Genomic DNA, 27,746 nt, shown 5'->3' with positions numbered 1-27,746 from the left:
AATAATAATTTATAATAAAAATAAGTATTCGCTGTAATATGATCTTATGATGTTGGAAACCCGTAAATTATTTCTTCGTTTTTAAGCGAGAAATTTTTAATATCCATAGGCGTTAATGTCGCCTCTTCTCACAGTTTAACACAATTTAAAAAAAAAAAATTGAAACTATTATAAATATAATTATAAGTTATTTCTTTCCTAATAAATTCTAAGAGGCAGAATTGTAAAAAGTTTTCACGACAATCTGTACCATTTACAAGATAAAGTCATATTCTTCCTTGGCAAAATTAATGAATGATAGCATCGAGCCGTCTGTAACGGACGTCCGCTGTCATAATCGATTTCTCGAGTAAATACTCGAGAGGAATCTGCTAACCCCTCGCATCGGTGGCATCGAATTACGATAGCCCCGTTCCTACGAATAAAAGCCAAGACAACGTATATCCACGCCGGGTCTTTTTCGATCTTCCTAATCTGGAAGATGGCCGGATAACGTCAGTCAATTGGCGATCGACTGACTCGGAGACCGACTCCCTTTCTTTCCTTCAGTCTACCATTGTGGGAAAATGTATCGGACAATTGTATACCGGACGGCCCTATTGTGCCCTACTAAATGATAGTGCAGACTCCTTCGATTTTATTCGAGCACGAGTGTTGTGGAGAATCCGGAAAAAATTACTTTCGCGCGCAATCGAAACTCCCTACTCTCGACACAATCGCTTTATTTCCTTCAAATAAAATTGTCAAATTTTTTTTTCAGGAAATAACAGAATTAAAATCTCTCTCTTTCTCTTTCGTCTAATATAATTAATGCAAAAGTATTATACATTACTCCTAAATTTTATCTAATTTGTGTATTATATACCTGTTTTGTAAACTATAGATGGAAGACGTATACGTGATGAGTTTCTCTTGTGAGGTAAACGTCAGAACGAAATGTGACACGTGACATAAAATTATCAAATTTTTTTTTCAGGAAATAACAGAATTAAAATCTCTCTCTTTCTCTTTCGTCTAATATAATTCATACAAAAGTATTATTATTATTATTATACATTACTCCTAAATTTTATCTAATTCGTGTATTATATACCTGTTTTGTAAACTATAGATGGAAGATGTTTACGTGATGAGTTTCTCTTTTGAGGTAAACGTCAGAACGAAATGTGACACGTGACACAATTACTTTATTTCCTTCAAATAAAATTATCAATTTTTTTTCAAGAAATAACAGAATTTTTTTCAAGAAAATCTCTCTCTTTCGTCTAATATAATTAATGCAAAAGTATTAATATAATGAGTTGTAGAAAATAATCGACCAAACTAGCGAGTAAATAATTTATTCAGATGTTTCGACCATGTGATTATGGTCCTTTTCAAGTAAAACAAAATAAATTAAATTAAAGTTAACACACCATTATACAATAGTTGTCAGTAATATTTCTTGAAATTATATAAGTCAATCAATAGAACAAAGCGAAACATTAAATATCATAACCCGTCGAAGAATCACATGATCGAAATGTGAAGTTGAATCAATTATTTACTCGCTAGTTTGGCCGATTATTTTCTACAACTTCCATTTAAACACTAGTGACTGTTATTAATAATAATTATTATTATACATCACTCCGAAATTTGATCCAACTCTTTGTTTCGTGTATTATATACCTATATTATAGTTTGTAACAGCTCTTTAAAAATTAATATACATATAAAAGGCAATAAAAGCTAATTAGGTTCTGTTATTAATATTTATTTGTGGAAAAAATGTTTAACATAAAATATTAGACAAAAAATACCTATATTGTAAACTATAGATGTCTACGTGATGAGTTTCTCTTTCGAGGTAAACGGCACACGTCAGAACGAAATGTTGTGACACCAGGAGGGAAGGTGGAGAAGGATAGAGGAAGGACATTCGATGGCGCAGTGGAAAGCACGAGGATTTATCCGCCGAATGTCGGTTTCTCGCAAGCCGCGATTTATTTGCCCGGGCTAAAAGCTTAGAGACTCTCGCTGCCTATTGCACGCTGGGAATACCAACCGGTGTATTTTGTATTTGTACCCTCTCGCATTCTCATCTATCAATTCAACGACGCGTGGATGTCGCCGATCCTCAGTGATTTGCGCGTCTCGCCTTCGCGTCGGAGAAGCGTTTGTCTCGCCAAAACGCAGTGTGTTAGAGGAGACATTTTTTTCAAGCCAGAACGTTTTAAGGAAACTACTTTTTCAATGATGTAAAAATCTCTGAAGTCACCAGATGATAATTAAAAATGGTAGTAATTTAATCAATCAACTCTGGCTATTTAATAATCTTTATTTAATAGCCAGAATTGGTTGATTAAATTACTACCAATTCTACTTTTTCAAATTTGCTGAAAAACAAGGCTAAAAAATGGAGGTTAAAAAATTAGAGACAAAAAAAGATTTTCCCTATAAGAGCGTAAACTATATGTATATCCTGTAGCTACGGACAAAAGTCTTTTTTAGGGACGATTTTTTCGCGCCTCGTTGAGCGTGTAAAGGTCGGCAGGTGTATTTCTTCATGCATTGACAGACGGACACGTACGAACATATATACATAGTATAGGTTGTAGAAAAGAAATCCCGGATAATCTCCGAATTCGAGATTCGGACGCCTCTCGGTTCCTTACAGGACAGACTCCCGATCGCCGACACAAGGCACATTCATACTGCAAGGGTCCGTCTCAATTCCTCCGCGAAATTAAGCCTATTTCCACCGGAAGCCTGCTTTACAGACTAGTACATCTCTCTCGTTTATTTGATTTTTTTTGCCGTATGTCATCTCTAAATTCGATCGTTTTAAATACATATTTTTTTTTTGCATAAAATATTTATGTTTAATCATATCGTCTACTTTTTTCAATGTCTTTCTTCCATCGTAATATCGACCAATTAAACGATCAGCTATACAAAACACGCCAACAAAACTGTCACTCCCTTCCGATGCATCGATTCGCTCTTATTTAGCCGCAGGATGATCTCGGCACAATTTAACGAACAATCGTATAGAGCGGGACCCTTTTGTAGGTGCAAATTCGCATGTAAGTAGGTGGCGAGACGGATTCTGGCCCCGGAACGCTTTTAAAGGGCTTACCGCGAGCATTAGCCGGGCATTAGCTCTCCTCACTCTCTCTTTGACCCCTGTTCAGTTTTGTTCCATCGTCTAGTACCTACATGCCGCCAATGTTCTGGGATTTGTCGCGCTTCGCTGTTATTAATTATTTGCGGCTGGCTCGATCAGAACGCGAACTCGAGATATTTGTAGGCCATAAACCGATTCGTTCCTACGACACCCAGATAAGTAAGTATCGAATAAATTGTCAAGTTTGCATTTTACTTACTTTTTGGAAAATAGTTTTTACAAATTTATTTTATTTTACCATGTCATGATTTATTAAAAGAAAAAAAAATATATATATATATTGTACATATATTTTCTAAAAATCTGCTACATAAAATGTGATTAAAATATATTATATAAAAATTCACAGATATTAAAATTTAAAAATTTGAAATGTTATATAATTTGTCGATTCTTGAAAAAATATATTATATAATTAATTCTCTCTCCGCAATTTTTTCTCTTTATATAGTTTTTTAATTTAATTTCATTAAATTAAATTTAATGTTAAACAATATAAAATTTATTATAATAAATTGCGTGTAGCAATTTTCAACATTTACACTTACGTATAAAACAGAGAATAATTTTCTCGCAAGACAAATAGCATGAAAACATCAAAACTACATTTTTGCTCCAATCTACAAATTTAAAGCAATAAAATTAAATAAAAAAAAAACCCCATTGAAAAAAATTGCGGAGAGAAAATTACTTTCATATTTCTTGAAAAATCCAGCTCTTCGACAAATATTTCATTACGCGTTAACATCTTTAGTCGGGCGAGAGTAATATTGAATAGGGACTTGCTGTCTCGGAGAACCGCAGGCATCACTCTAATCGGGAGAAATTATCGCCTGTCACACGGCGCGCTATCTTTCTCTCGCGCAGTCGAGATTTACACTCGGGGCGTTATTCAGCGAAGAACCCGAGGGGTGAAGGACCCTCTGCCCCCGGTCTGAACGATCGGGAACCCCTCGAGCGACCTCGAGGGTGGCTCGTCTCTCTCTCTCTCTCTCGGCCCCTCCCGAAACAAAACATATTGTCCGAATTTAATTGTGGACGGGGTGCATTAGATATTCATACGCTGCGTGTTCGGCGACGCGTGCGACGATTCTAGCACGTGCATGTCGCGTCCTGGTCGCGTCGAGGGAATAAATCTCCTTCGGGATAAACACCTCGCGCCCTTCGTGTCTTCCCGGAGCAGCATTTTAGATTATTCAGCTCGGGAAGCGACGAAAGAGGCATTCGAAACTAATTATTTCTCGCGAATTAAATTCATCATTTCGAAAATAATTAACAGTTATTTTATATTCGCAATATTAGAAATGTTCGAAATAACCGAGACGTTATATATATTAAATTTGATTAATTTATTACATTAATTCGATCTAAATACAAATAGCGTGCACAGATTGTCGAAATAAATTATTGTTATCAATCAATGTAGTTATTCTACGAACGACGTAGATGGAAGGAAAGCATAGGGTTGGCAAATCGACCACATTAGTGACGAAGCGATATCCAAACGCGATCATCCCCTTCGACCAAGTACCCTTATTGGCACTTGGGAATAAACAAGAGACGATCAATGGGCCGTAAAGGATGAAATCGAGTGTCCACATGGAAAATATAGCTCCATAAATATGCTCGCAATCGACGTCACTTTGCAATGTCGTTATTATCCCTTTCTGCCATTTCGCAGAACGATCAATTCGGAATTGCGTTCTTTATATCCTTAAATAACAAATCGCACTGATGGTATATGCTTACTCAATTACAACGTAACACATTTCGTGTAATACATACTTCAAGTTTATAATGTCATTTAAAAGAATCACATTTAAATAAAATATTTCTTATTGAAAGTATTACTGGTCAACATTTTTCGATTCATTTTATGTTACAAAAGGAATGACAGATGATTTCGATAGGATTTTTCCCGTAGATTGCGAATCTGAAACGAAAAATGTTCCATCGCGTCAACAAGACTGATTTTGAACTTGGTATTTAAATTTAGAATAAAAAATTTAAAATGACGGGGCAAAAAATGCTAAAAACGGGTTTTTTTGACACTTAACTCTTTGAGTTTTTCTTAAAAATGTGGCATGATGTTTTCGTTTCAGATTCGTAATCTACGGGAAAAAACCCATCGAAATCACCTGTCGAAATTCCTTTTGTGACACAAAATTGTGTTATAAACTTTATATTTATTTCAACTATCTACGCATATGTTTGAAAGTAAAAATTTTCTTGGAGTCTCTATGGAAATTTAACATTTTATACCTTATTGATGTCTCGAAAATGTATATCTGTAATTGCAATTTCTGCAGAACTTGATTAATTTTGATAATACATTAAACTTTTTCTTCTTTAGCTGAAATAATTTGAATATTAGCTGAATATTTCATTCGAAACAACATAATTAAATACTATACATCGCAAACGACAATCAAGTTCATCATATTGGAAACAGGAAAGATTATTTGCCCAATAATTTCTCGATATGTCTTTTGACGCATCTCACCCTCATTGTACGAATCGTCGCAGTTAAGTTACTAGAAGGAAGCACCCGTGACCCATTCCAGTTTAGCTTTCAACCTTTTCCACTTCAATTACTGCCACAGTCGAAGCACGACGCCATTGCCGAGCGCGGAGTGCTTGCAAAGGGTTAACTCGCTACGAAGAAAGCACCTCGCAAAAATTTCCTCAGCGGAGTCCCGCAAAAAAAAGAGCAAAACCGCGAGAGCTACCATTTTGTTGCGTTGTGAAACGAACACAATGTCCTACCAGAATAAATGCGGATACAGAATTGACGAAGGAGAGAGCGAGAGAATATAGAATAAAGGAAGGGGAAATATACGGGGAAGGAAAGCATGGTAGAGCGGTTCGTATCGAAAGGGGGAAGTCGCTTTCTTATTTCCATTCTTAGCCAGCGTTCTCTCGAATTCAAGTCTTGATACCAGCACCCACCATTCCACCTTCGTCCCACCTTCTTCATGATCCTCCCTGTCTCCCACTCTTCATCTGGGCTGGGTTCGTCTGTGAAAGTAGGGGGTAACAGAACAGTTACAGAGCTCTTCTCTCTCCCTCTCTCTTATTCTCTCTTCCCATTCTATCGACTCCTACTCTCGGTTCGATCTAAATTTAAATTCAAATTGTAACTTGGGCGCAGAGGAATCCTTTTTGTAAATTAATAGAGGATACGAGTAAGTTTCAAATTGAACCTCATATGTAAAAATACCGGAGTAAAGTAGAGTCAATGATGAAAAATTATCGATTCTCATGACAATGTTATGATTATATAATCCCACATTATCTTCGGTCTACGCAATTTCCTCCGTTTCCTCAACTTCTTGACTCTTCCCAATTAGACAAATCCCGAAGACGTTAACCGCTAAAACGAGTAAATGATTTCCATACACTTGGTCCATGATTGTCGAACGATGACAATCGAAGGGCTATTTTTGCGTTCAAGAAAAATCTCTTGTTTTGTGCTCATGATTTCGTCGTAGGCCCACATCGAGAAAGGTTGCACAGTGCACAAGCAAAGAGAAAAGTCGAGGAACAGTCCGGACTTGTACACGTATGTAACCGACCTTTACTGGCCTTTATCGACAATTTGCTTGCAAGAGGCCAATCAGAATACCGAACCGCTTCCACACGCCTCCCGAATTGTACCATTGGTGTTCTGTTTCCATAGCTACCATAGAAGTGGGGGTAAGAGAGGGGAATGGGGGAGATGTTGACTCACCAGTTCCCGCCGCATGAAGACATTTCGAAACTTGACGTCCGCGAGATAAGACCGCGTCAGTGCCAGTCTCCGAATTCGGCGCGATTATCAGAGAAATCCAGAATCGGTAACAAAAACGCGTTTCGAGTTTAAATATCAACGAGATGAAATCGAGTATCAGTATCGTGTCGCATGGCGATCATGTACAAGAGAACTGACAGAAGAACTGAGAACCCGGTGTAACATGACAGTGAACCAAAAACCTTGATCTGGTTATGTGCATGGACAATAAAACAGTGCAGTGACCCTTTCCTTTAAGTATTGTCGCATATTCCTTGTGATAAAGTTAAGCTTCGCGAGACGAAAGTCTCAATCACGGCAGCAAAATTGAGCTGGATTTGCACCATCAACGGGCCACCGCCGGCCACTTTATGAGGTGAGTTCATTAGGAAAATGAGATAAAAATAAGGATACGATCGAAATCGGAAAAGCGTTTAAGAAATATTGGAAATTTATACTCTGGTCTCTTATAATGATCTAAACATCTTCATGGTCAACATTCTTGGACAAACATGCTTGGACATTTTGACAAATTGAGAAAAAAGAAGAACACTGTCGAGATCGGAAAAGGGTTTGGGAAATATTGGAAATTCATACCTTGGTCTCTTATAAGGGTCTAAACATATCTTCAACATATCTTCAAACATTCTTAAACAAACATCTTTGGACATTTTGACAAATTGATGACTTCTTAGAAAGAAGAACTCGTTAAAAAAACTTGTGAAACTTTATGGGAGAAAACCTTTTTCTGAAAATAATATGCCTAAATGTGTTAACCAATTATCTTAAACACATAAAATAGAACAACTCTCTACAGAGAATGAATTTATCATTATATCTCGAATACAAAAGTTGTGATAAGAATTTAATCTGTGAATAGTGAAAACTATCGTGTTACATATACAGGGTGTCTGACATAAGGTGTCACACCGAAAATATACAAGTAGATGTTATTTGGAGACAATTTTTCCTCGATAAAAATCTTGAGACGTCAATCATTTTCAAGTTATAAGCGATTGAAAATAAAGGGTTTTTCGCAAACTCAGGCTTGTGGAAATAAAGTATTAATAAAATCACATTCTCCAATTAATTTCAAGTAGAGTTTAGTTTAATAAAATTTTAATATAAGATTTAGTTATAAAGATACATGATGGCAAAAATTAAGAACATGCAAAAAATGATGACCTCCTTCAACATTTTTGTTGAGGAAAAATCGTCTTCAAATGACAAGATCTACTTGTATATTATCGGTGTGACACTTTATATCAGACACCCTGTATAAAAAAAATGTGAGTGTTTAATTTACATCATTAAGGACTAGTTGTTCCAACTCTTGGTAAGTTTTACCCAACAAGTAGCATATATTCGTCTCTTTGTTTAGAATTTATCTAAACAAAAGAAAAATATGCTACCTGTCGATGAAACTTATCGACTTCTTCAACTTCTTGATAAGTTTTATCCGACAGGTAGCATATTTTTGTCTCTTTTCAGATAAATTCTAAAAAAAAGAGAAGCTACCAGCCCTAAGTAATTTTAACGTCATAAAAATTAACGTGTAACTTACGAACTAAAATCTTAATAAAATCGTACAAAACGTTTAAAGAAACACTAATTTAATAAGAACGATTTAAATAAAAATATTAATAGAAATATTCAATATGTTAAACTTGATTAATAAAAAAAAATGATAAACATCTATCATAATTGACTTACTTTTAGTATTTTTAAAAATATAAAAATTCTATATTAAACATTAATACCGTAAAATATAATTTAAAAATTTTATGCAAAATAACTATCTCTAAATGATATCTCTAATTTAACAATGACAATATAAAAAAATTATTCAAGTATTCAAAGTGTAATTTTTAAGAATCTTTCACGTTTAGAATGTTTCCTGTGTTTTAGAATTGAAAATGTTATATCGTTAGCTGTTTGTGTGTGTGAGTAATGTGAATAAGATAAAATATTCATCAATTTTCATTAATCAATTACCTTTAATTAAATCTACCATTTATCTATGAAAATAAATTTGAAAATACAAATAACAGTGCGTATGATATATAGTAAGAAACTTTGCTGTCAAATGAGAACTAATTGCTTAAATTCAAGAATTATAAATTAATTCTTAGAAAACATGATTTGCAAGATAAGTATATCTTGTAATTAATAATCAACAGAAAAACTTTGATTAAATAACGAATAATAATCTTTCTACGAATACTAAACTTGCCTTTCGATTTTTAACTTTCAAAATATAATAAGATACTCATGCCTAGCCATACATAATTATATCAGATTTACGAACATTTTTAAACGTGAACGGAACATGTCTACATCGAAGATTGTGTGTCAAAAATATTGCTTGTGGAACGACAAACATTCGATCGTTTATACATCATATGTGTGTGTGTGTGTGTGTGTGTGTGTGTGTGCAATATGTTTTCCACAAATAAACCTATTATCAAAATAGGCAATAAATTGAGGTTTGGTGTCCCTCCCCTACTTTCGGTGACCCGTACCTAAACATTCAATTAGCACTTCCTAATCCCCCGTCGCTTGGGTTGTCAACAGCCATTACTTCCAGCATCTTCTCGGTCGCAATGAGCTATTCCCGAGAGAAGGACGGGGAAAGAAAGGAAGAAAGAGAGAGAGAGAGAAAGGGAGGAGTATTCTCGGAGAGCACCCCAAACACCACGATGATGACGGGGTGGCTGTTCCAGCCCTTGCAACTTCGTCTAACCGACGTATCTATTAATCCGTCCTGAATGACACTCGAGGGTGGCATTCGCTCTCTCGTTGTTCACCTCCTCCTCCGCACATGGGGTGTGTGATCCCTAGCCTTACAAAATCGTAACTACCACTGCCCTTCTCGCTATGGACCCTACTCCGACCACTACAAGATTTTTTTAACGAACGCTCAAGTAGATTCAACACGATAATTGTATTAGTTCTGGAGAAACTAGAACTTTGTGTGTGTGTCGGAAGGAAAAAGACAAACAGAGAAAGAAATTGAGGGAGGAAAGTGAGTCGTTTGGCGCACCCTTTGCCTCGGGGGTGACGTTTAGAGTGAAAGATGAAGAACGAGAGAACGAGCGCACGGAACGTGCCGAGATTGCTTAATGGCTTTGATACGAAGAAAAGGATAAGATTAATTTGCTTATGAATTGAGAAGCAAACGAATAAGCAATTATGTACCGCCTCTGCTATGAGAAGAGGACCCACACCGCTTTGCTCGACCCCCCACGAAGCCTTTACAATGATACAGTTGCAGTTCACCGATCGAAGATCGTTAGATTTCATAATTGCGCAAAAAAGAGAAAGGAAGAAAGTTAAAAAATGAGGTGTGTGCATGTGTACGTGTGTTGTTTGTTGATATGATAATTACTGTAAAAAGATATAATGTGTAAGTGTCTGTTAAAAGAGTGTATGTGTAAGTTAAAAAATGAGGTGTGTGCATGTGTACGTGTGTTGTTTGTTGATATGATAATTACTGGAAAAAGATATAGTGTGTAAGTGTCTGCTACTTAAAGTATTAGAATTTTAAAAAGACAGAAATTAAATCACTAAGACTATCTATTCTGATTTGTATTAATATCTGATATTAGATACAGAAATGTTCTATAATAAAATTATCAGAAGCACAAGGTTGAAAATTGGTTCTTGGCTGTAAAATTGGTATACAAATGTTCTTAGGAATTTAATTTCTGTCTAATTCGCAACTAACACATCAACTAATTTCTATCTATAAAACACGTTAACGCGTTAGATAAATTCCAATAAAATTCTAATAAAAATGTTAAAAATGTTAAAAAAGAAAAATTACATTTATGTCAGCGACAACCTGTCATTTTCTCGCTTAACCAAGTATCCTTAAGCCCCCGGGGATTAATGCGCGATCCCTAGATTGACCGGACTAACAAGGGTCGCTAATTGGTAGCTGTCTTTAATTACAGGCCCGGCGGTAACATGTGCGACGGCTCCTTCACGGAGACCCTGCGTAGTATGCAGGGCATAACGGGAGCATCGCCACCGGGTAGCGCCGGTGTCGGTCCCATGGGGGTCGGTCTCAACAGCCCACTAGGCCCGGGTGGCAAGAAGGTGCCGGTGGAACACATCAAACGTCCCATGAACGCCTTCATGGTCTGGTCGCGGCTACAGCGACGAAAGATTGCTCAAGAAAATCCCAAGATGCACAACAGCGAAATCTCTAAACGACTTGGCAAGTGCATTTTTTTTTAAGAATCTTCTAAATTTCTTAAAGTGGAATCTCAGTCAAAACAATAGAATTTCACTCCAAAAGAGTGAAACTGCTCTAAGAAATTTAGAGAGAAATATCTTAATACTTTCCTTAAATGCCTGTAAGGCCAAGCGCTCGAATATATCGAAGCGTTGAAGCCTCTTTTTCGGTAATGCTGATTTTGGATGCTAGCGTGTTGCGATATATTCGTGATTAGAGTAGCTGTGTAGCGTTCTCGTAAGGTAAAAATGATTCTATTATGTACATAATTTGAATTTTCGATGAATTAAAATTATGTACATAATATAAATTTGAAAATTAAAGTTATGTACATAATTGAAAGCATACATTTATTGTAATCTAGTAATCGATAAATAAGTCATACTTTTCATAGATTAATCTATATTTTTTTAGATTTTAAAGCTCAAACTTCTTAAATTTCTAGATCAAGTGCTATCAATTTAAAAACTAAAAGAGATTTCATATTATCTTCCAAACTAAATTATGAGCAACCGTCGCAACGCAGCCAACATATTAATGGCTTTACTCAATGTTAGTATAACAAAAAGCAATGTGTATTTCCACAAAATTTGCAGTGTGTCAGTCTTCAATCGATCAAACGAAATATTCTAACTATACAAGTCGTACCGAAATAATAATAATAATAATAATAATAACGAGTGATTAATAAAGCAGCTAATAATAATAATAGGAACATCTACAAAAGTAATAATCGTATAATTCGAATAAACGAGATCATCATTTTTTCGTGATATATATATATATATATATATATATATATATTTAAAATAAAAAAAAATATATATATTTTTTTTTTTTAAGATTTTGCGCACATGTTCGCATGACTTAGCGTCGACGGAGATATTCCGTTTAGTATTTCTGTTAAATACCTCACAGTCGAGACCAACAAAGGATCTTCCGCAACTCCCTCGAGCTTCTTTATCCGTCATTTTCTCCTCGCCTCGCACCCTCCAACCCCTATTTTTCGTTTCCCCGGCGACGACGAATAAGGGAAGCGTCTCCTCCTCCTCCTCCACCACCTCCTTCTCGATAAAAATGATGCGCACGCTCGAACCTTCGATGTACCACCCCCTTTCTATTTTCCATCTTCTTACCCTCCCCAGCTCATCTTTATTCTCCCATGCTTCTTCCTCCGCGTTTCCTCTTTTGTCGTCGCGACACTTTTCCGTCGCTCTTTCGCCGCCGAACATATTTTTGGATGATACACTACGTTGCAACACTCGCGGATTTTGTCCCTTTTCTCGCTACCGCGAAACTCCTACGTATAATGTATAAGGCGACACGAAATATCCCATACTCTCAATACGGTGATCGGAATTTAGCGCATGGAATGTCACGTTTCGGTTTCTTTTTTCGCAACCACAAAAGTATTCGGAAGAATGTCGTCTTATTTCTCGATTGGTTACATGAATGCTTGGGCTCGCTGTATAAAAATTCTAAAAAGGTAGCCAGAAAAGGATTTCGATATAACAACAAGGAAGATCAACAAGGAAGATGCAACAAAAAAGATTTAAAAGATTCTTATAAAATTTTTTAATTGTCGAATATCGGACTATTTCGGAAACAATAATTCCTCGAAAGTTCTGTAGATATCAACTTTTTAGTGTTTTCAATAACTATTTTATTTCTAGATTAATAAGACTGCAAACTTTTCAAGTCCTAAAGTTTTAATTCTTCAAACTTTGATTGGCACTTAAATTTTGACGTTAATATTGCTCCGCTTAATTGTTTTAAAATAAAAATAAAAATTCAATCGAAGGTGTTTTTGAACAGGAGAATAAATATTTTGCGCTGTCGGGCTAAAATAATTCCGGTCCAAAAGTGTGATAAAGCAGCCTCGAGTTTTATTGCATCAATTAGTAGATGGCGATGCGCACGTTTATCTTCGGGGCCGACAATTTGCCACGTTTCACGATGCTCGGAGAACGCTTAAGGGTGTGGAATCCTGAAGGGAATAATCGCGGCGCAAGAGACGGCGAGAAAGGGGGTTCTTTAAAGTGAGTGCTCTGTCGGGAGACGCTTAGAGCTAATCTAGTTATTGGACCTCGCTGTAACGTTCCTGTTGTGCAACTTGCTCGTCCGAACCTTGTCCCTTTCCCTTTCGTCTTCGAGATTCGAACCACTCGAACGAATGGCTTAAACGTTTCGAGGTTGATGGCAATTTCGATTGAGATAGAAAGATCAAGATAGAAAAATAATATAGAAGATTAAATATGAGACGGATAATAATCCTTAAGGTTCGCCAGTAATAATTAAGAAAAATCTTTCCTCAATGGGAAAGTTTGGTCGACTTTTACCATTGAGGAAAGATTTTTATTAAATATGAGATTCATATACAGAAGGTGGATAAAATAATGTGAACACCGATTGAAAAAATATTTGTTTATTAATAAAATGTTATTGATAAGCTATATTAAGATATTTAAATATTTTCCTAGACTAGAACAATTAAGTATCATCGAACCACTATGGACAGTGTTGGAGAAGAGTATGAAAAATGGATTTCCTCTTTGAACATCTCTGAAGGAATTGGCAGATGTTTCTATAGAAGAATAGAACAACATTCCACTGGAGATTATTCAAAGCCATCGGACTCTAGGCGATTTTGGAAAAGAGTGAGAAGCAGATTTCCTCCTTCTCTGAAGCAATTAGCAGATGAAAGAATGAAACAAGATTTCACTGGAGAAAAGACAAATGGTGGCTCAACATCTTATTAATAAACAAGTAAATACAAATATTTTTTTTTCACAAATGTTCACACATTATTGCAATTCTTATATATATATATATAGGTCCTATTTGTGAAAATAAAAATAAAATAATAATTTTATTTTTATTTTCACAAATTATTTTATTTTTATTTTCACAAATTACTTGATAAGGACTCAAAGAAGGGTCGAAACGTTGTGATTTAATAAATAATATTTGCCAGTACGGTCGAGAGAAGAGTCTTACTTTTTTTTTTAAATTCTGTCTGACGATTCTCAAATATCTACGTTTTTATTAATAAATAATATTAATGGCACTACTAATGATACTGAGAATTTTATAAAAAAATGATTGAGAAAATTAATTTTAATGGTCTGGCCACAAGGATTGCGATGAGATTTTACTTCATAATATCTCTCCCTCTCTTAAAGCCACCTCCGACACAATGTTGCGCCGTAAAAACACACGTACGAGATGCAAACACCCTCGAGAGAGAAGTTAACAAAGAGAACGAGACGAGAGAGGAATAGAGGGTGTATAAACACATGAAGAGAGAGAGAGAGAGAGAGAGAGAGAGAGAGAGAGAGAGAGAGAACGACAGGGAGGACGGGATTCGAAGAAAAGGAGACTCGGGAGAAGCTTTCATCGTAATGAAGTATTTCTACCAAAGCCTTGAAGAGGAAGGGCATCAACTTCTTTCGAGCGCGTTAAAAGAACGACTTATCGGTCCTGCGATCCTCTCGGAAACAGATGCCCATCTTACGATCCTAAAAGACTATCCAGTTTAAACAACCAACACTGGATTCGCGAAACTATCCATAAGAGGAAAAAAGAGATCAGACAAGTTAAAGGATAACTATGTCAACTTGAATAAAGCATTTCGCAAAATGAAATAAAGAAATATACGACCAGGCTGTGAAGTACAAGAAAAGTCTGTAATGTGACCAAAACTAGAGAGAGAATTATTTGATTTAGATCAACCGAATCGCCTGTTCAACCGAAACAGCATTGCTCGAAATTAATTTCTAACATAAAAAAGAAATAACGAGAGGCAATTTATTTTTTTTTATCTTGTAATTTTAGTTAACGTCAACGTGTAATGAAAAAGTTAAGTGTATCATTCATGTAATTGGGGAGCTGTACGTATATTTTTTGAAAATTGATAGAGATGCAAAGATCCTCAGAACAATAATAATATTTAAACATGACTTTTCGATCACGGCTACACGGAGAGAATTTTCTCTTAAAATTTACCCTGAAAATCATGGTAATCGTGCGACAAAATATGGTACTGGAAGAATCTTATAAGAGTTTCTCCGATTAATATTTACCACAAAAAAATATTAATACGTACCTAGTAATATTTTTATTGTGGTAAATATTAATCAGAAATACTCTTACAAGATTCTTTCAGTACCATTATTTTTCAGGATGAATTCTAAGAGAAAATTCTCTCTGTGTATAGACGCAAATATTAATGTCGAAAAAATATTAGCGTCAATTTCCCCGAAATCTTTCGCGAAAGTGAATCTGAACCGTCGGCTCGCGGGAAAATAATTCCGACACTTACCTATATAGAATCGTGAGAACAATCACGCTTATTGCGACAAAGACGATGTATATGTATATACATATAACGTTCAGGTACACGTATCTTTGCGTCTTTTCCCTCCTCTCTCACGATCGTGATTAAAAATGATCGTCCCCGAGCTTAAAGCTCCCTTAAAAGCTTTCCGTCACTATTTTGAACGGCCCACCGGTCGCTCTTTGTGTCACAAAGACCGGGATTCTCTACTCTACTCCGAGACTTATGAGCAAAATCTGTTTTTCCTCGAATGAATTTCGCGACAAGCTTCCGCGCGAAAAGGATTGAGAAAGATTAAGAGGACGGGCAGGAATGAAGTCTTTGTGCAGTTTTGTTTACTTAAAATTTCAAGACACTAATAATCTTTGAATTACAAGCGATTAAGTATGAAGAACGGGTTTCAGGGGTTGATCCAAGTTTCTAAAAAATATATAATCGATAATAAATGAATGCAAAATTAGCAGATTTCAAATACTGCTTGTTTTCAGAATTTAATTAAATATTTCACCCGATTTTTTTTTAATTAACGTTAAGTCCATCGCAACATCTGTCGTTAAGATTGATAAAATGTGAAATTAAAATAATATCTATTCTAAAACAATGTGATTAAAATAACACAAGACACTTTGACATTATGTTCGATATAATGAAGAGACAAAATATGAGGACACAAAAGCTTGATATAAAATAATATTATGCAAATCTTGCAAGGTAATTGTTAACGAAATCATAAAAGAGACACTGTGTGCACGATTATACTTATCGCAAGGATAAAACAAAGCTGCACTACGTTGCGAAAAAGGCCTTGGAGCATCGGTAGCGTGTAATACGTATGCCTCAGAGGCATCTTCTTAATTGGCACTATACGACGCCAGTAACGAGAATAACGGCGTCATTGTTTCGCGCCATAAGAAAAGGTAAAGGCTATTAGCGGCGTGGCACGCGAAGAAGACTCGAGATAGGATTTCCTTTTTAGCCCGTGTCGCTTTATTTAACGACGTAATTATACTGCATGTCGGCAAATGAATGTATTTAATGAAATTTCGCGCTATTATCGAGAACCTAACGCTTACCCGATGATTTATCCGATGTCAACGCGAACGAGGATTACGTATGCGAATGCGGTACAAAACATTGGCATTTTTATATATTTAATGATATTTCAATAAGTACGGCGGCGTAAATAATAATTATTAGCGCAAAAAAAAGAGGACGTGTATATAAAATAATTCGAGAACATTTATATGCAAGATAGTATATAATTACGTTCACAAGAGATATTTATTTATAAACTGCAAATCTTATTTTAAAAAATTTTTTTTTTATTTTTTCGCGTTAACATCTTAAAATACATATCATTAGAATATATTTAATTTTTTGTTCTGTATGTTCGTTTCATAAACAACTGTCTTTTCAACAGATAACAGATAACAAATCTTACTTGAAATTTTTTTTATTTTTTCGCGTTACTATCTTAAAATACATTTAATTTTTTGCTCTGCATGTTTCTTTCATAAACAAATGTCTTCTCAACAGATGACGTCACTATAATTAGCAGACTGGAACTTTATTCGCCCATTATAACGAGCTTTGATCGCGATATATTTTTAATTCTTATTTTGCATTCCCAGCTATCTATAATAACGATATTCTGTTCACAAGAGATATTTATTTATAAACTGCAAATCTTACTTGAAATTTTTTTATTTTTTCGCGTTACTATCTTAAAATACATTTAATTTTTTGCTCTACATGTTCCTTTCATAAACAAATGTCTTTTCAACAAATAACGTCACTATAATTAGCAGACTGGAACTTTATTCGCTCATTATAACGAGCTTTGATCGCGATATATTTTCAATTCTTATTTTGCATTCTCGGCTATCTATAATAACGATATTCTGTTCACAAGAGATATTTATTTATAAATATCTTACTTAAAATCTTGTTACTTAAAAACTTACTGCAAATCTTACTTAAAATTTTTTCATTTTTACTCGTCACTATTTTAAAATACATATAATTTTTTGCTCTGCATGTTCCTTTCATAAACAAATGTCTTCTCAACAGATAACGTCACTATAATTAGCAGATTGGAACGTTATTCACCTATTATAACGAGCTTTGTTCGCGATATATTTTTAACACTGAACGTATATAAATTTTCTCACGTAATCCTGAACAACGCAAGTTCGATTTCGGAGCTCCAAGTCGCAAAGTCACCTCCCTCCCGCGTCGACAGGAAATGCAGGAAACGTTTTCCAATTTCCACGTTTCATCGTCGGGGACAAGTCCGGGAAGGGGGCAGCCGATCGATCGGCGGTGCAGTAGCTGCACCGCGCCACCGCTTCGTCTCACCATCTTCAACTGTCACGTTTCGAACGATAACTCTTTCCCTTCCGAAAAAAAATATTTCACGCGCTCGCCGCGAGAAAGAAGCTATATAATAGATTAAATTATCAAATGTCATTTCTGCGCGTTTTCCTCCGCGCGAATCCGCGAAAGTAGTAATAAACGGCTTCTCGATAATCGCGGTGATCAACGTATACGTGTTCTTCATCGGTATTGCTCGCGTCACAGAAACGAGAACGACGTCACGGCCACGTCCTCTGCTCTCTTTCGTCTTCCTTCTTTCCCGGTCCTCTCCCTCCTCCGCCATCCTCGTCCATTAATTAACAGGCTTTGTACTTTTAAACGATGTTAAATAAACGGCATTGTCCGCCGGCGAAAGGACTGAAAAGCGGGTGCCATTGTGCTTTAAGCTCGCTCCTCATCGTCCTCGTCGTTGTCGCCGTCGTCGTCGTCGTCAACCCCAGAAAGAAGGAAAGAGAGAACGAAGGAGTATTGCCCGCGAACGCCAACTTACTAATACCATCAGTACCTGGAAGCCTTTGTTCTAAACAAATACGTCGAAACCCGCCGCCACCCCCGACTACCCTCCTCTCGCCATTTCCCTCTCTTGTTCGACCGTGCCACCTGCCTTTCAGACGGGAAAACGTGTATCGATTGGATAAGCCGTAATATAAATGGAGAGCACACAGAGCTACCCCTTTCGCGCGACCGGAAGTCGCCTCGGCTTTTTGATTCCGAGGGCAAATTCACGCGGTTTGTGACTTGTCAATTTAAACCACTATTTTTCAAACCACGGAAACTCTCAAGAATATTTTTATGCGAAGCATAAAAGAGCAATTTTATTTTTTATTTCATCCCCCAAAAGGTTTTAGCCTTTTGAAATAAATGAATGGATATAAAAATATTTCTTAAGAATGAGGCGAGGTTAAAGAATAAGTTGTATTCACATACACAGAACTTTTTTTACTGGATTTAATTAAAATGAGGAAATATTGAGTCCGACGCAAAATGCAGGATACATTTTTAGGATTAATTAAGTCGAGAAATTGTATTTATCGAGAACAGTTTCGCGTTATCAGCCTGCTATTGTCTCGGAAGACACGATTCTCGAACTCATTCAATGCTTGCCGATACCTTTTCTTTGGGGTTCATTGTGAGCTACCACGTATCCGTATTGTCCAATAGTGCTGTTGTTGCTGCTGGTAACAACAACGGGAGAAACAAGGGGTCTCTCTGTAGGGTTCATTGCGAATTCCCGGCTTCCGGCGTTCTTATCAGCTTTTATCGTGGGATCTAAATCCTCTTCTCTTCTCTCTATTATTCTTTTCTTTTCTTTTTAATTATAGAGTAATTCTCTAATAAAAAATAACATTGACTAATAAATTACCTAATAAATTTAAAAAACTATATTCGAATTTTTATTTAGATCATTTAAATGTTTTTAAAAAATTTCGATTACATTTACAGTATCCTCCATAAGTTTGGAAATTACATTTTACATTTTACAGTTAAACAATCGTATGGCAGCGATCTGTGTAGATTTTTTGTATCGATAAATCGTAAACTATTTAAATAACATTTTTAATTATAACAGGGTACTAAGTATCTTTGTTTCTCTTTCCTTATGTGAAAAATTTTTTTGAACGGAATTTCATGTTACTGACCGCTCGGAATATTATATTGTGTTTTCTCGCTTTTCCTTTTCCCAGCGATTTTTTCCCAGCCCCCAGCTGTGCTATAATCCCGGTCAAGCCATATAAAAGAAGAAGAAAGACTCGGAAGCTATTAAAGCCCTTGGGTGAAGGATACGAAAAAAGTTCTTTTCGTCGACTTTGCGACCTTTATACTAAACAAATTTCAGGTCAAATAGTCAAATTGAGCCATCTCGCGTTTATTCAACAAAAGGAAATGTCATATATATAAAATCCCTATTTCGAAAATAATTGATAGGTATCCATGTTGCAAAATTTACTTTCTTCTTTCTACGCGGAGAGAATTTTCTCTTAAAATTTACCCTAAAAATTATAATATAATCATGGACAATATATAAAAAATATGAATATGTACATAATAAATTTGTACACAGTAATTCATCGAACATATTTCATATTTTATTGTGATAAATATTAATCAAAGAAATTCTTATAAAATTCTTCCAATATCATATTGCCCATGATTACCATCATTTTCAGGATAAATTCTAAGAGAAGAAAATTCTCTCTGTGTAGAATAAAGCTCAATCCAAAAATCAAATTAGATCGCGAGAGAGGTGGGAAAAAGGAAAGGGTAGCGTATTCAGTCTTTGTCTTTTGAGATCTTTTTGCGACACATCCTCGCTACACCGAAATCTCAACGAAATCAATCTCCGGTGAACGCGAGCTTCGCGACGTCGCGACGCCGACGTCTCGCTGCGGCGGCCATTGTTGGCGGCGTCGCGGTGCAAACCCCGGGGGCGCATTGTGCCCCTCGGCGTCGGGGGTTCGGTGTGTGTCGCGTACCTAGCAGCAGGTTCCGTTTCCAGAATACCGGGGCTTCGCGCTTTGTGCGCGCCTCGGCGGCCGCCGACAACAAGTGGTAATTAATTCTGCGCAAAACAATCAGAGCCCGCTAACTGGGGTGGGAGGTATAGGGACGACGAAGGGGTTAAAAACGACTCCCGCCCAATGAGTCCCTCCACAGAATCCCTCCGAGAGCGTTTAAACGTGAATCGGAAAGCCACAACGCGTATATGACAATTAATCGTATAGTTTTTAATTTAGATTTGGATTACTTGTATCGTGCATATAAAATTTGTGTTTTCTTGGTAAAAATGGTCCTCGTGAAATTTTTGTGTTAAATATTTAACACATCGTGTGTTAATTTGATATATTACTGTTCTGTTAATTGAACTTAAATGTGTTAAATTATTAAAACAACTGAAAAAAATTTTACACAATAAATATGTTTTGGTTTATTAATGACAAGATTTATCTGATAAAATTTACAGAAAGAAATGTTGACACAATATTTGTTCCTCCATTTAATATATCCATATTATGTTAAATTAACACACAAATTTCTGTGGCCCGTTTGGAACATGTAATATCTGTTAAATTTAACAGAAATTTTTCAACCGAGTACGCGAGGCGTCCTAATCATCATTTTTTACGTCTTACATCTTTTTGTTAAACGCGGCTTAATGTTTCATCAGCTGATGAATAACTGCAAATAATATAACAGGAAATACAAAGTATTAATGTTCAGCAGGCGATGTATCATCATGCATGATGAGATCTCATGATTTCGCGTTCTTATGAATATTTACGAATCCAATTATCGGAATCGACGGTCAAATATTTATACTTTGGAACAAGCGTTTAATCGTTATTTGATTACTAAATAATTGTGGGAAAGCACATTGTATTATGGATTGGAATTATTCAATCGATTAATATGCAGGAATATGAGAATTTAAAATTATATTTACAAAATGATTAATCTTTCAGCTGATACACACTCGCGCTTATATTTTATTCATCGTAACGTGAAAATTGTTGCAGGTGCGGAATGGAAGCTCCTCACGGAGGATGAAAAACGCCCGTTCATCGACCAGGCCAAAAGGTTACGCGCCCAACACATGAAGGAGCACCCTGACTACAAATACAGACCGCGAAGGAAACCCAAGACCCTGCGGAAAGAAGGTTATCCTTACAGTATTCCGTACCCAAGTGTTCCCATGGACGCTCTTCGAGCCGGTAAGTAGATGATTAATTTTATGTATCATAAATAACATTATTGTAGCTAACTTGAAATCTCCATAACAAATCCTTTTTCTTGTTAATCTATTAACATTCCATTACACAGAATAATATTTTTATATACCAACATTAACCATATAAAATTCATCTTGTCTCGTTGATAAATATTTACCGCTTCTAAACTGTGTGAAAAAAAATCCTTTTCGACAATTTTGACGGGGATCACCTCGTTGCACCGCAATGCAACGAAGTGGCGCGTGGAAATGTTGTTGCAAATTTTGCAGCTCACACACAGTTGCGTAAACACTCGTGCCGAACACTTGCGACTACGCGCTGACGTCACGTCTGGTTAGTTTATTGTGACAATTGAGCGAGCGTAATGGAACCGAGTTCGCGCATGCAAAAGCGCGTAGAAGAACACAGAAAATGCGCGGTGTGCTACCAATTTGTTTAATTAACGCGCGACGGAAACGCGAATGCATTATGCGCGATGAACGCGGCGCGATTTGTAATTTAATTATTGCAATCTTTCTTTGACAAGCGATACAACAAAGGTGACGCGTTGTCTGCATTACAGTGGAGTAATACGTGTATATTTTTCGTGTAAACAAAACTCGCCTCTCTCTGCTCTCATCCACTTATTTATTTGTCACCGAAAGTGTATGGATAATTGCATTGTTAAAAGTAACGAGTGTAAACAAGATATTTATACGAATATCGCAATTCGTTTTTCGAAGCGCAGATTATTGTTCGATCAATTTGTAGTTGGATCGTATATACTATATTGTAATTATTTAAAATAGTACACCGTGGTGCTGATATTAATTAATCGTTACCGTCACCGTTGATTTATCTCTCAAATTATATAACTTTATTACATTATCGCTTCAATTAACTACTTTAATTACGAATCGCTTTAATTACGAATTAAATCATACTCGTGCAATTAAAATCATTTCCATTTATAATTACTATTCCGACTTGAAATTGTCATTGCTTATATATAATATATACACATACACAGAGAGAATTTTCTCTTAGAATTTACCCTGAAAATCATGATAATCATGAGACAATATAGTATTGGAAGAATTTTATAAAAATTTCTCTGATTAATATTTACCATAAAAATAGTAATATCTACCACAATAAAATATAAAATTTACCATGTACATATTGAATATTTGTTATTGTAATATATATTAATCAAAGAAATTCTTATAAAATTCTTCCAATACCACATTATCCATGATTATCATGATTTTCAGAGTAAATTCTAAGAAAAAATTCTCTCCGTGTACATATACACATAGAGTATTTTACAAGATTCATATTTAAATTTAAAAACGCGTTTCTATAAATATTTTTTTTTTAGTACGTGTGGAGGTATCATAGCGGCTTTAAGGTACCATTTCATGTGCAACTTCCCGCCCAGTACTTTGTTGCTATTGGTGAAGTTCAATTGTATGAATAGCAAAGACAGCAAAAGAGAGAAACACAAAACTCTACACCATACACCATACATGTCAGACATTCAATTCTAATTTATTATTATTTATTATTATTATTTACAACTTATCGCATGTTACAACCATTATTCTTCTTTCTCTCTCTCTCTCTCCATCTCTTTCCAACACATCTTCCAGTTACTTGTCCTTCTCCTTTCACTTCCTTCTCGTCATCTCGTTCTCTCCAAAGTTCTCTCCTTCAAATTTCACCGCCATCTCCTTCTCTCCCAACTTTTCTCCTCTTCTCCCTCCTTCACAACTGAACCTGCCTCCCCTCCTTCATCACACCGTATCTTTCTTCCTCCTCTTTTTTTCGGCACGCATGCGAGGTGTTTTAGTTTGAACTGGATTTGAACCTGGGACCTTAGGCTTATCATCTTACGACTTTACCTACTGGTCTACCATTTTACCCATTATTATATTAGTTAGATGCATTTTAAGAATAAAATAGATTATAAATATGATGTTTTTTAAAACGGCCAACAGAGCCAAAGAGAAATTTTTCTCCATATGTAAATTTCGAGATTAATTTATATATGGAACTTAGTGATCTCAAACCAAGAGATACAGTTCCGAATAATTAATTTTTCGTGCTTTGGCTCTGTTGGCCTCGTTTTAAAAATCATATTTATAGTATTCTTAATATTGAGAGCCGATAAAAATATTTCTGTCTGAATAAAATAGATTATTACGAGAATATAAAAGCAAAAATTATAATTTAACCTTGAAATAATAAGAGAACAAAGAAATATGCTCTAATAAATTTTAATCATATGACTGATTTGGCACTTTTATTCTCTCTTGCTGCTAGTATATTTTTAACGTGAAAACGATAGCATTCGAATATTCATGTCAAATTATATATTACACGCCGATATTCACCTTGTAATTTATCGTCGTCATGTAAGTTCGTGCTCGTGAGTGTAGGCGAGAGTTTACAAATATCTTTCGAGAAATTATTAATTCCGGCAATGGTGATGTTGCGATTAAGGCCAGAATTTATCTCTTGACTCCCACGCGATCTCGCGAAAAGCGATCGGTAATCTCCGATTTATCAGACGTGGAGACTCTCCTACTTCCCATTTATATCTCCTCCCTGCATTTTTGATCCGCACCCTGCACATTTCTATTCAAGTTCAGGTCGAAATTCTTGCATTCGTTTAGATAATCTCGAACAGGAAACATACAAAATGATTCGCATTCTTTTAAAATACGAAGGAAAATAAAATACCAAATTTTACTGTGTCAAAGTGGCCGAAAAGAAGTCAAGTTTCTAAACCTTTTAAAATTTAAAGGTTTCTTACTATTTAAATTATCTTTAAATTTTATCTTCAACCATTAAATTTTAAAAGGTTTAGAAACTTGGCTTCTTTTCGGCCACTTTGACACAGTAAAATTTGATCTTTTTGCTATTATTTTTACTAAATGGACAATTTGACACGAAATGGTTCAAGCAAATTCTTCAGGCAAAAAATCCTTTTCGTTCTTTTATTTGTTTCAAAAATATTATATATATTTTTTTTCCAGATTCTCTTTCCTATGATATCTTTCCTGGCTCTGATTTTTTAAATCATGCTCGCTTTTTGACATACACGACTGCAAATATGTCGGGACAATATAGTGAGTGGATGGGAGAGATAAATTATCTGCCTGAATTTCTCGAGTACTCTCCGAGGCTGCTCATGTATTAAGGATAAAATAATAATTCTAACCACAATTGTGATACACTTATAACTTATCATAATCTCAAATTCACAAAAACAAATTAAATCTAAATGTAAACTTTTTTTCATTTTCTAATATATAGATTGGGTTTCAGCGATTCTATTAATATTGCTCACATATCATCTCCTATACATATCTATCTCTTGTTCTGTGCATGTTATGTTGTGCTACTATTTCATAACTAATATTTAAGTACCAACATTTCTATGGTGGTGATAAAAAATCCTGCTCTTTTCTAAATAGATGTAAGCGCTTGTATATCGAAAACATTAGCAAAGAAAAAACAAGTATTGACTTGTGACAAAGTGAACTTTTGTGAATAACATAATACCGTATACATTCCATTGAAAATTATAGACAAGTTGTAGACCAGAGATTGTAACTGCAAAAATTTTTTTAATTCCATTATACTTTGAAAAATTTTTATGGGACTATTCTTTTAATCAAATAATTAAATATGCAAATATGAATTTATATAGTTTTCAAAAAAATTAAATTATTAATACATTACATCACTTTTAAGTTAAACAAATATTGACTTGTCACAACAATATATGTATATTGATAATTAGTTTGCGAAAGGAAAATTATAAAGTACACAAGAAAAAGGTGGACACAAATCCCCTAAAATCCTTTGAATTTTCATTACAGACAGACTACACTACTGTGGGGTTGAAGGAGGGTGATTGTCCTTTTTTTTCAACTAGTGACGGATTTACGATCGTGGGGTTATCTGTATGAAGTCATGTGCTTTCACAATTAGTCCCTCGGGCGTGACTGCTGAGTCGCGTGGACTTTCGCATAATGCTTGCAGAAGCTTAAAACAATTCGATAAATAATGAGCCTGCGACATGTTTATATGCTCGCGTGCCTGCGTCCAATGAATCCACGAGCGAACACGATTCGCAAAGTACGGTCCTACAGCGCCGAAGGGAATTATTCGAGGATTTATTTCAGCGCACTCTCCCCGGTTTCTCTCTTCCGTTTTACTCACGCATGCTCCCGAGATATCAAGTCAATCTGCGACGATAAAGCATGCCCAAATTAAGAGAAACACAATTTTCTAAACTATATAATGCAGGAAAGGCTCGTAATATGTTTCAAGTTGCATCGAACTTTTTTACTCTTTTAAATTCTTCTACTGATTTCCACAATAATTTTTTCTCAACAATTTAAAATCAAACTAATACTATTTTTTTCTTTTTTTATCACACACAAAAGCATTATTTTCATAATTATTTTTAACATACTGAAAAATATGAAAAATAGAATATTATTTTATAAATATATAAGATCACACGCTCTAATTCTTCTACTGATTTCCACAATAATTTTTTCTCAACAATTTAAAATCAAACTAATACTATTTTTTTCTTTTTTTATCACACACAAAAGCATTATTTTCATAATTATTTTTAACATACTGAAAAATATGAAAAATAGAATATTATTTTATAAATATATAAGATCACACGCTCTAATTCTTCTACTGATTTCCACAATAATTTTTTCTCAACAATTTAAAATTAAACTAATACTATTTTTTTCTTTTTTTATCAAAAGCATTATTTTCAAAATTATTTTTAATATACTGAAAAATATGAAAAATAGAATGTTATTTTATAAATATATAAGATCACACACGCTCTGATTCTTCTACTGATTTCCACAATAATTTAAAATTAAACTAATACTATTTTTTTCTTTTTTTATCAACAGCATTATTTTCAAAATTATTTTTAACATACTGAAAAATAGAATGTTATTTTATAAATATATAAGATCACACACGTTCTGATTCTTCTATTGATTTCCACAATAATTTTTTCTCAACAATTTAAAATTAAACTAATACTATTTTTTTCTTTTTTTATCAAAAGCATTATTTTCAAAATTATTTTTAACATACTGAAAAATATGAAAAATAGAACGTTATTTTATAAATATATAAGATCACACACGCTCTGATTCTTCTACTGATTTTCACAATAATTTTTTCTCAACAATTTAAAATTAAACTAATACTATTTTTTTCTTTTTTTATCAAAAGCATTATTTTCAAAATTATTTTTAACATACTGAAAAATATGAAAAATAGAATGTTATTTTATAAATATATAAGATCACACACGCTCTGATTCTTCTACTGATTTTCACAATAATTTTTTCTCAACAATTTAAAATTAAACTAATACTATTTTTTCTGTTTTTATCAAAAGCATTATTTTCAAAATTATTTTCAACATACTGAAAAATATGAAAAATAGAATGTTATTTTATAAATATATAAGATCACACGCTCTAATTCTTCTACTGATTTCCACAATAATTTTTTCTCAACAATTTAAAATCAAACTAATACTATTTTTTTCTTTTTTTATCACACACAAAAGCATTTTCAAAATTATTTTTAACATACTGAAAAATATGAAAAATAGAATATTATTTTATAAATATATAAGATCACACGCTCTAATTCTTCTACTGATTTCCACAATAATTTTTTCTCAACACTTTAAAATTAAACTAATACTATTTTTTTCTTTTTTTATCAAAAGCATTATTTTCAAAATTATTTTTAACATACTGAAAAATATGAAAAATAGAATGTTATTTTATAAATATATAAGATCACACGCTCTGATTCTTCTACTGATTTCCACAATAATTTTTTCTCAACAATGTAAAATCAAACTAATACTATTTTTTTCTTTTTTTATCACACACAAAGCATTATTTTCAAAATTATTTTAACGTACTGAAAAATATGAAAAATAGAATGTTATTTTATAAATATATAAGATCACACACGCTCTGATTCTTCTACTGATTTTCACAATAATTTTTTCTCAACAATTTAAAATCAAACTAATACTATTTTTTTCTTTTTTTATCACACACAAAAGCATT

At 34.4% G+C, this 27,746-nt stretch overlaps 1 protein-coding gene across 1 annotated transcript in view; it reads left to right on the top strand.

Annotated features, from left to right (window-relative positions):
- The first annotated feature begins 6,927 nt into the window (after window positions 1-6,927).
- Window positions 6,928-27,746, top strand: part of LOC114935875 (uncharacterized) — a 31,520-nt gene continuing 10,701 nt past the window's right edge. The window contains exons 1-3 of the mRNA XM_029308797.2: window positions 6,928-7,314; window positions 10,895-11,160; window positions 21,406-21,600. Of these exons, the coding sequence (XP_029164630.1) occupies window positions 7,310-7,314; window positions 10,895-11,160; window positions 21,406-21,600 (466 nt within the window). The 5' untranslated portion in view covers window positions 6,928-7,309. The remainder of the gene's footprint in view (window positions 7,315-10,894; window positions 11,161-21,405; window positions 21,601-27,746) is intronic.

This window comes from Nylanderia fulva, unplaced genomic scaffold, assembly GCF_048542155.1.
Source record: "Nylanderia fulva isolate GAGA-0341 unplaced genomic scaffold, ASM4854215v1 Scaffold15, whole genome shotgun sequence".
Lineage (NCBI taxonomy): Eukaryota > Metazoa > Arthropoda > Insecta > Hymenoptera > Formicidae > Nylanderia > Nylanderia fulva.
This window is presented reverse-complemented; position numbering and strand designations above follow the sequence as displayed.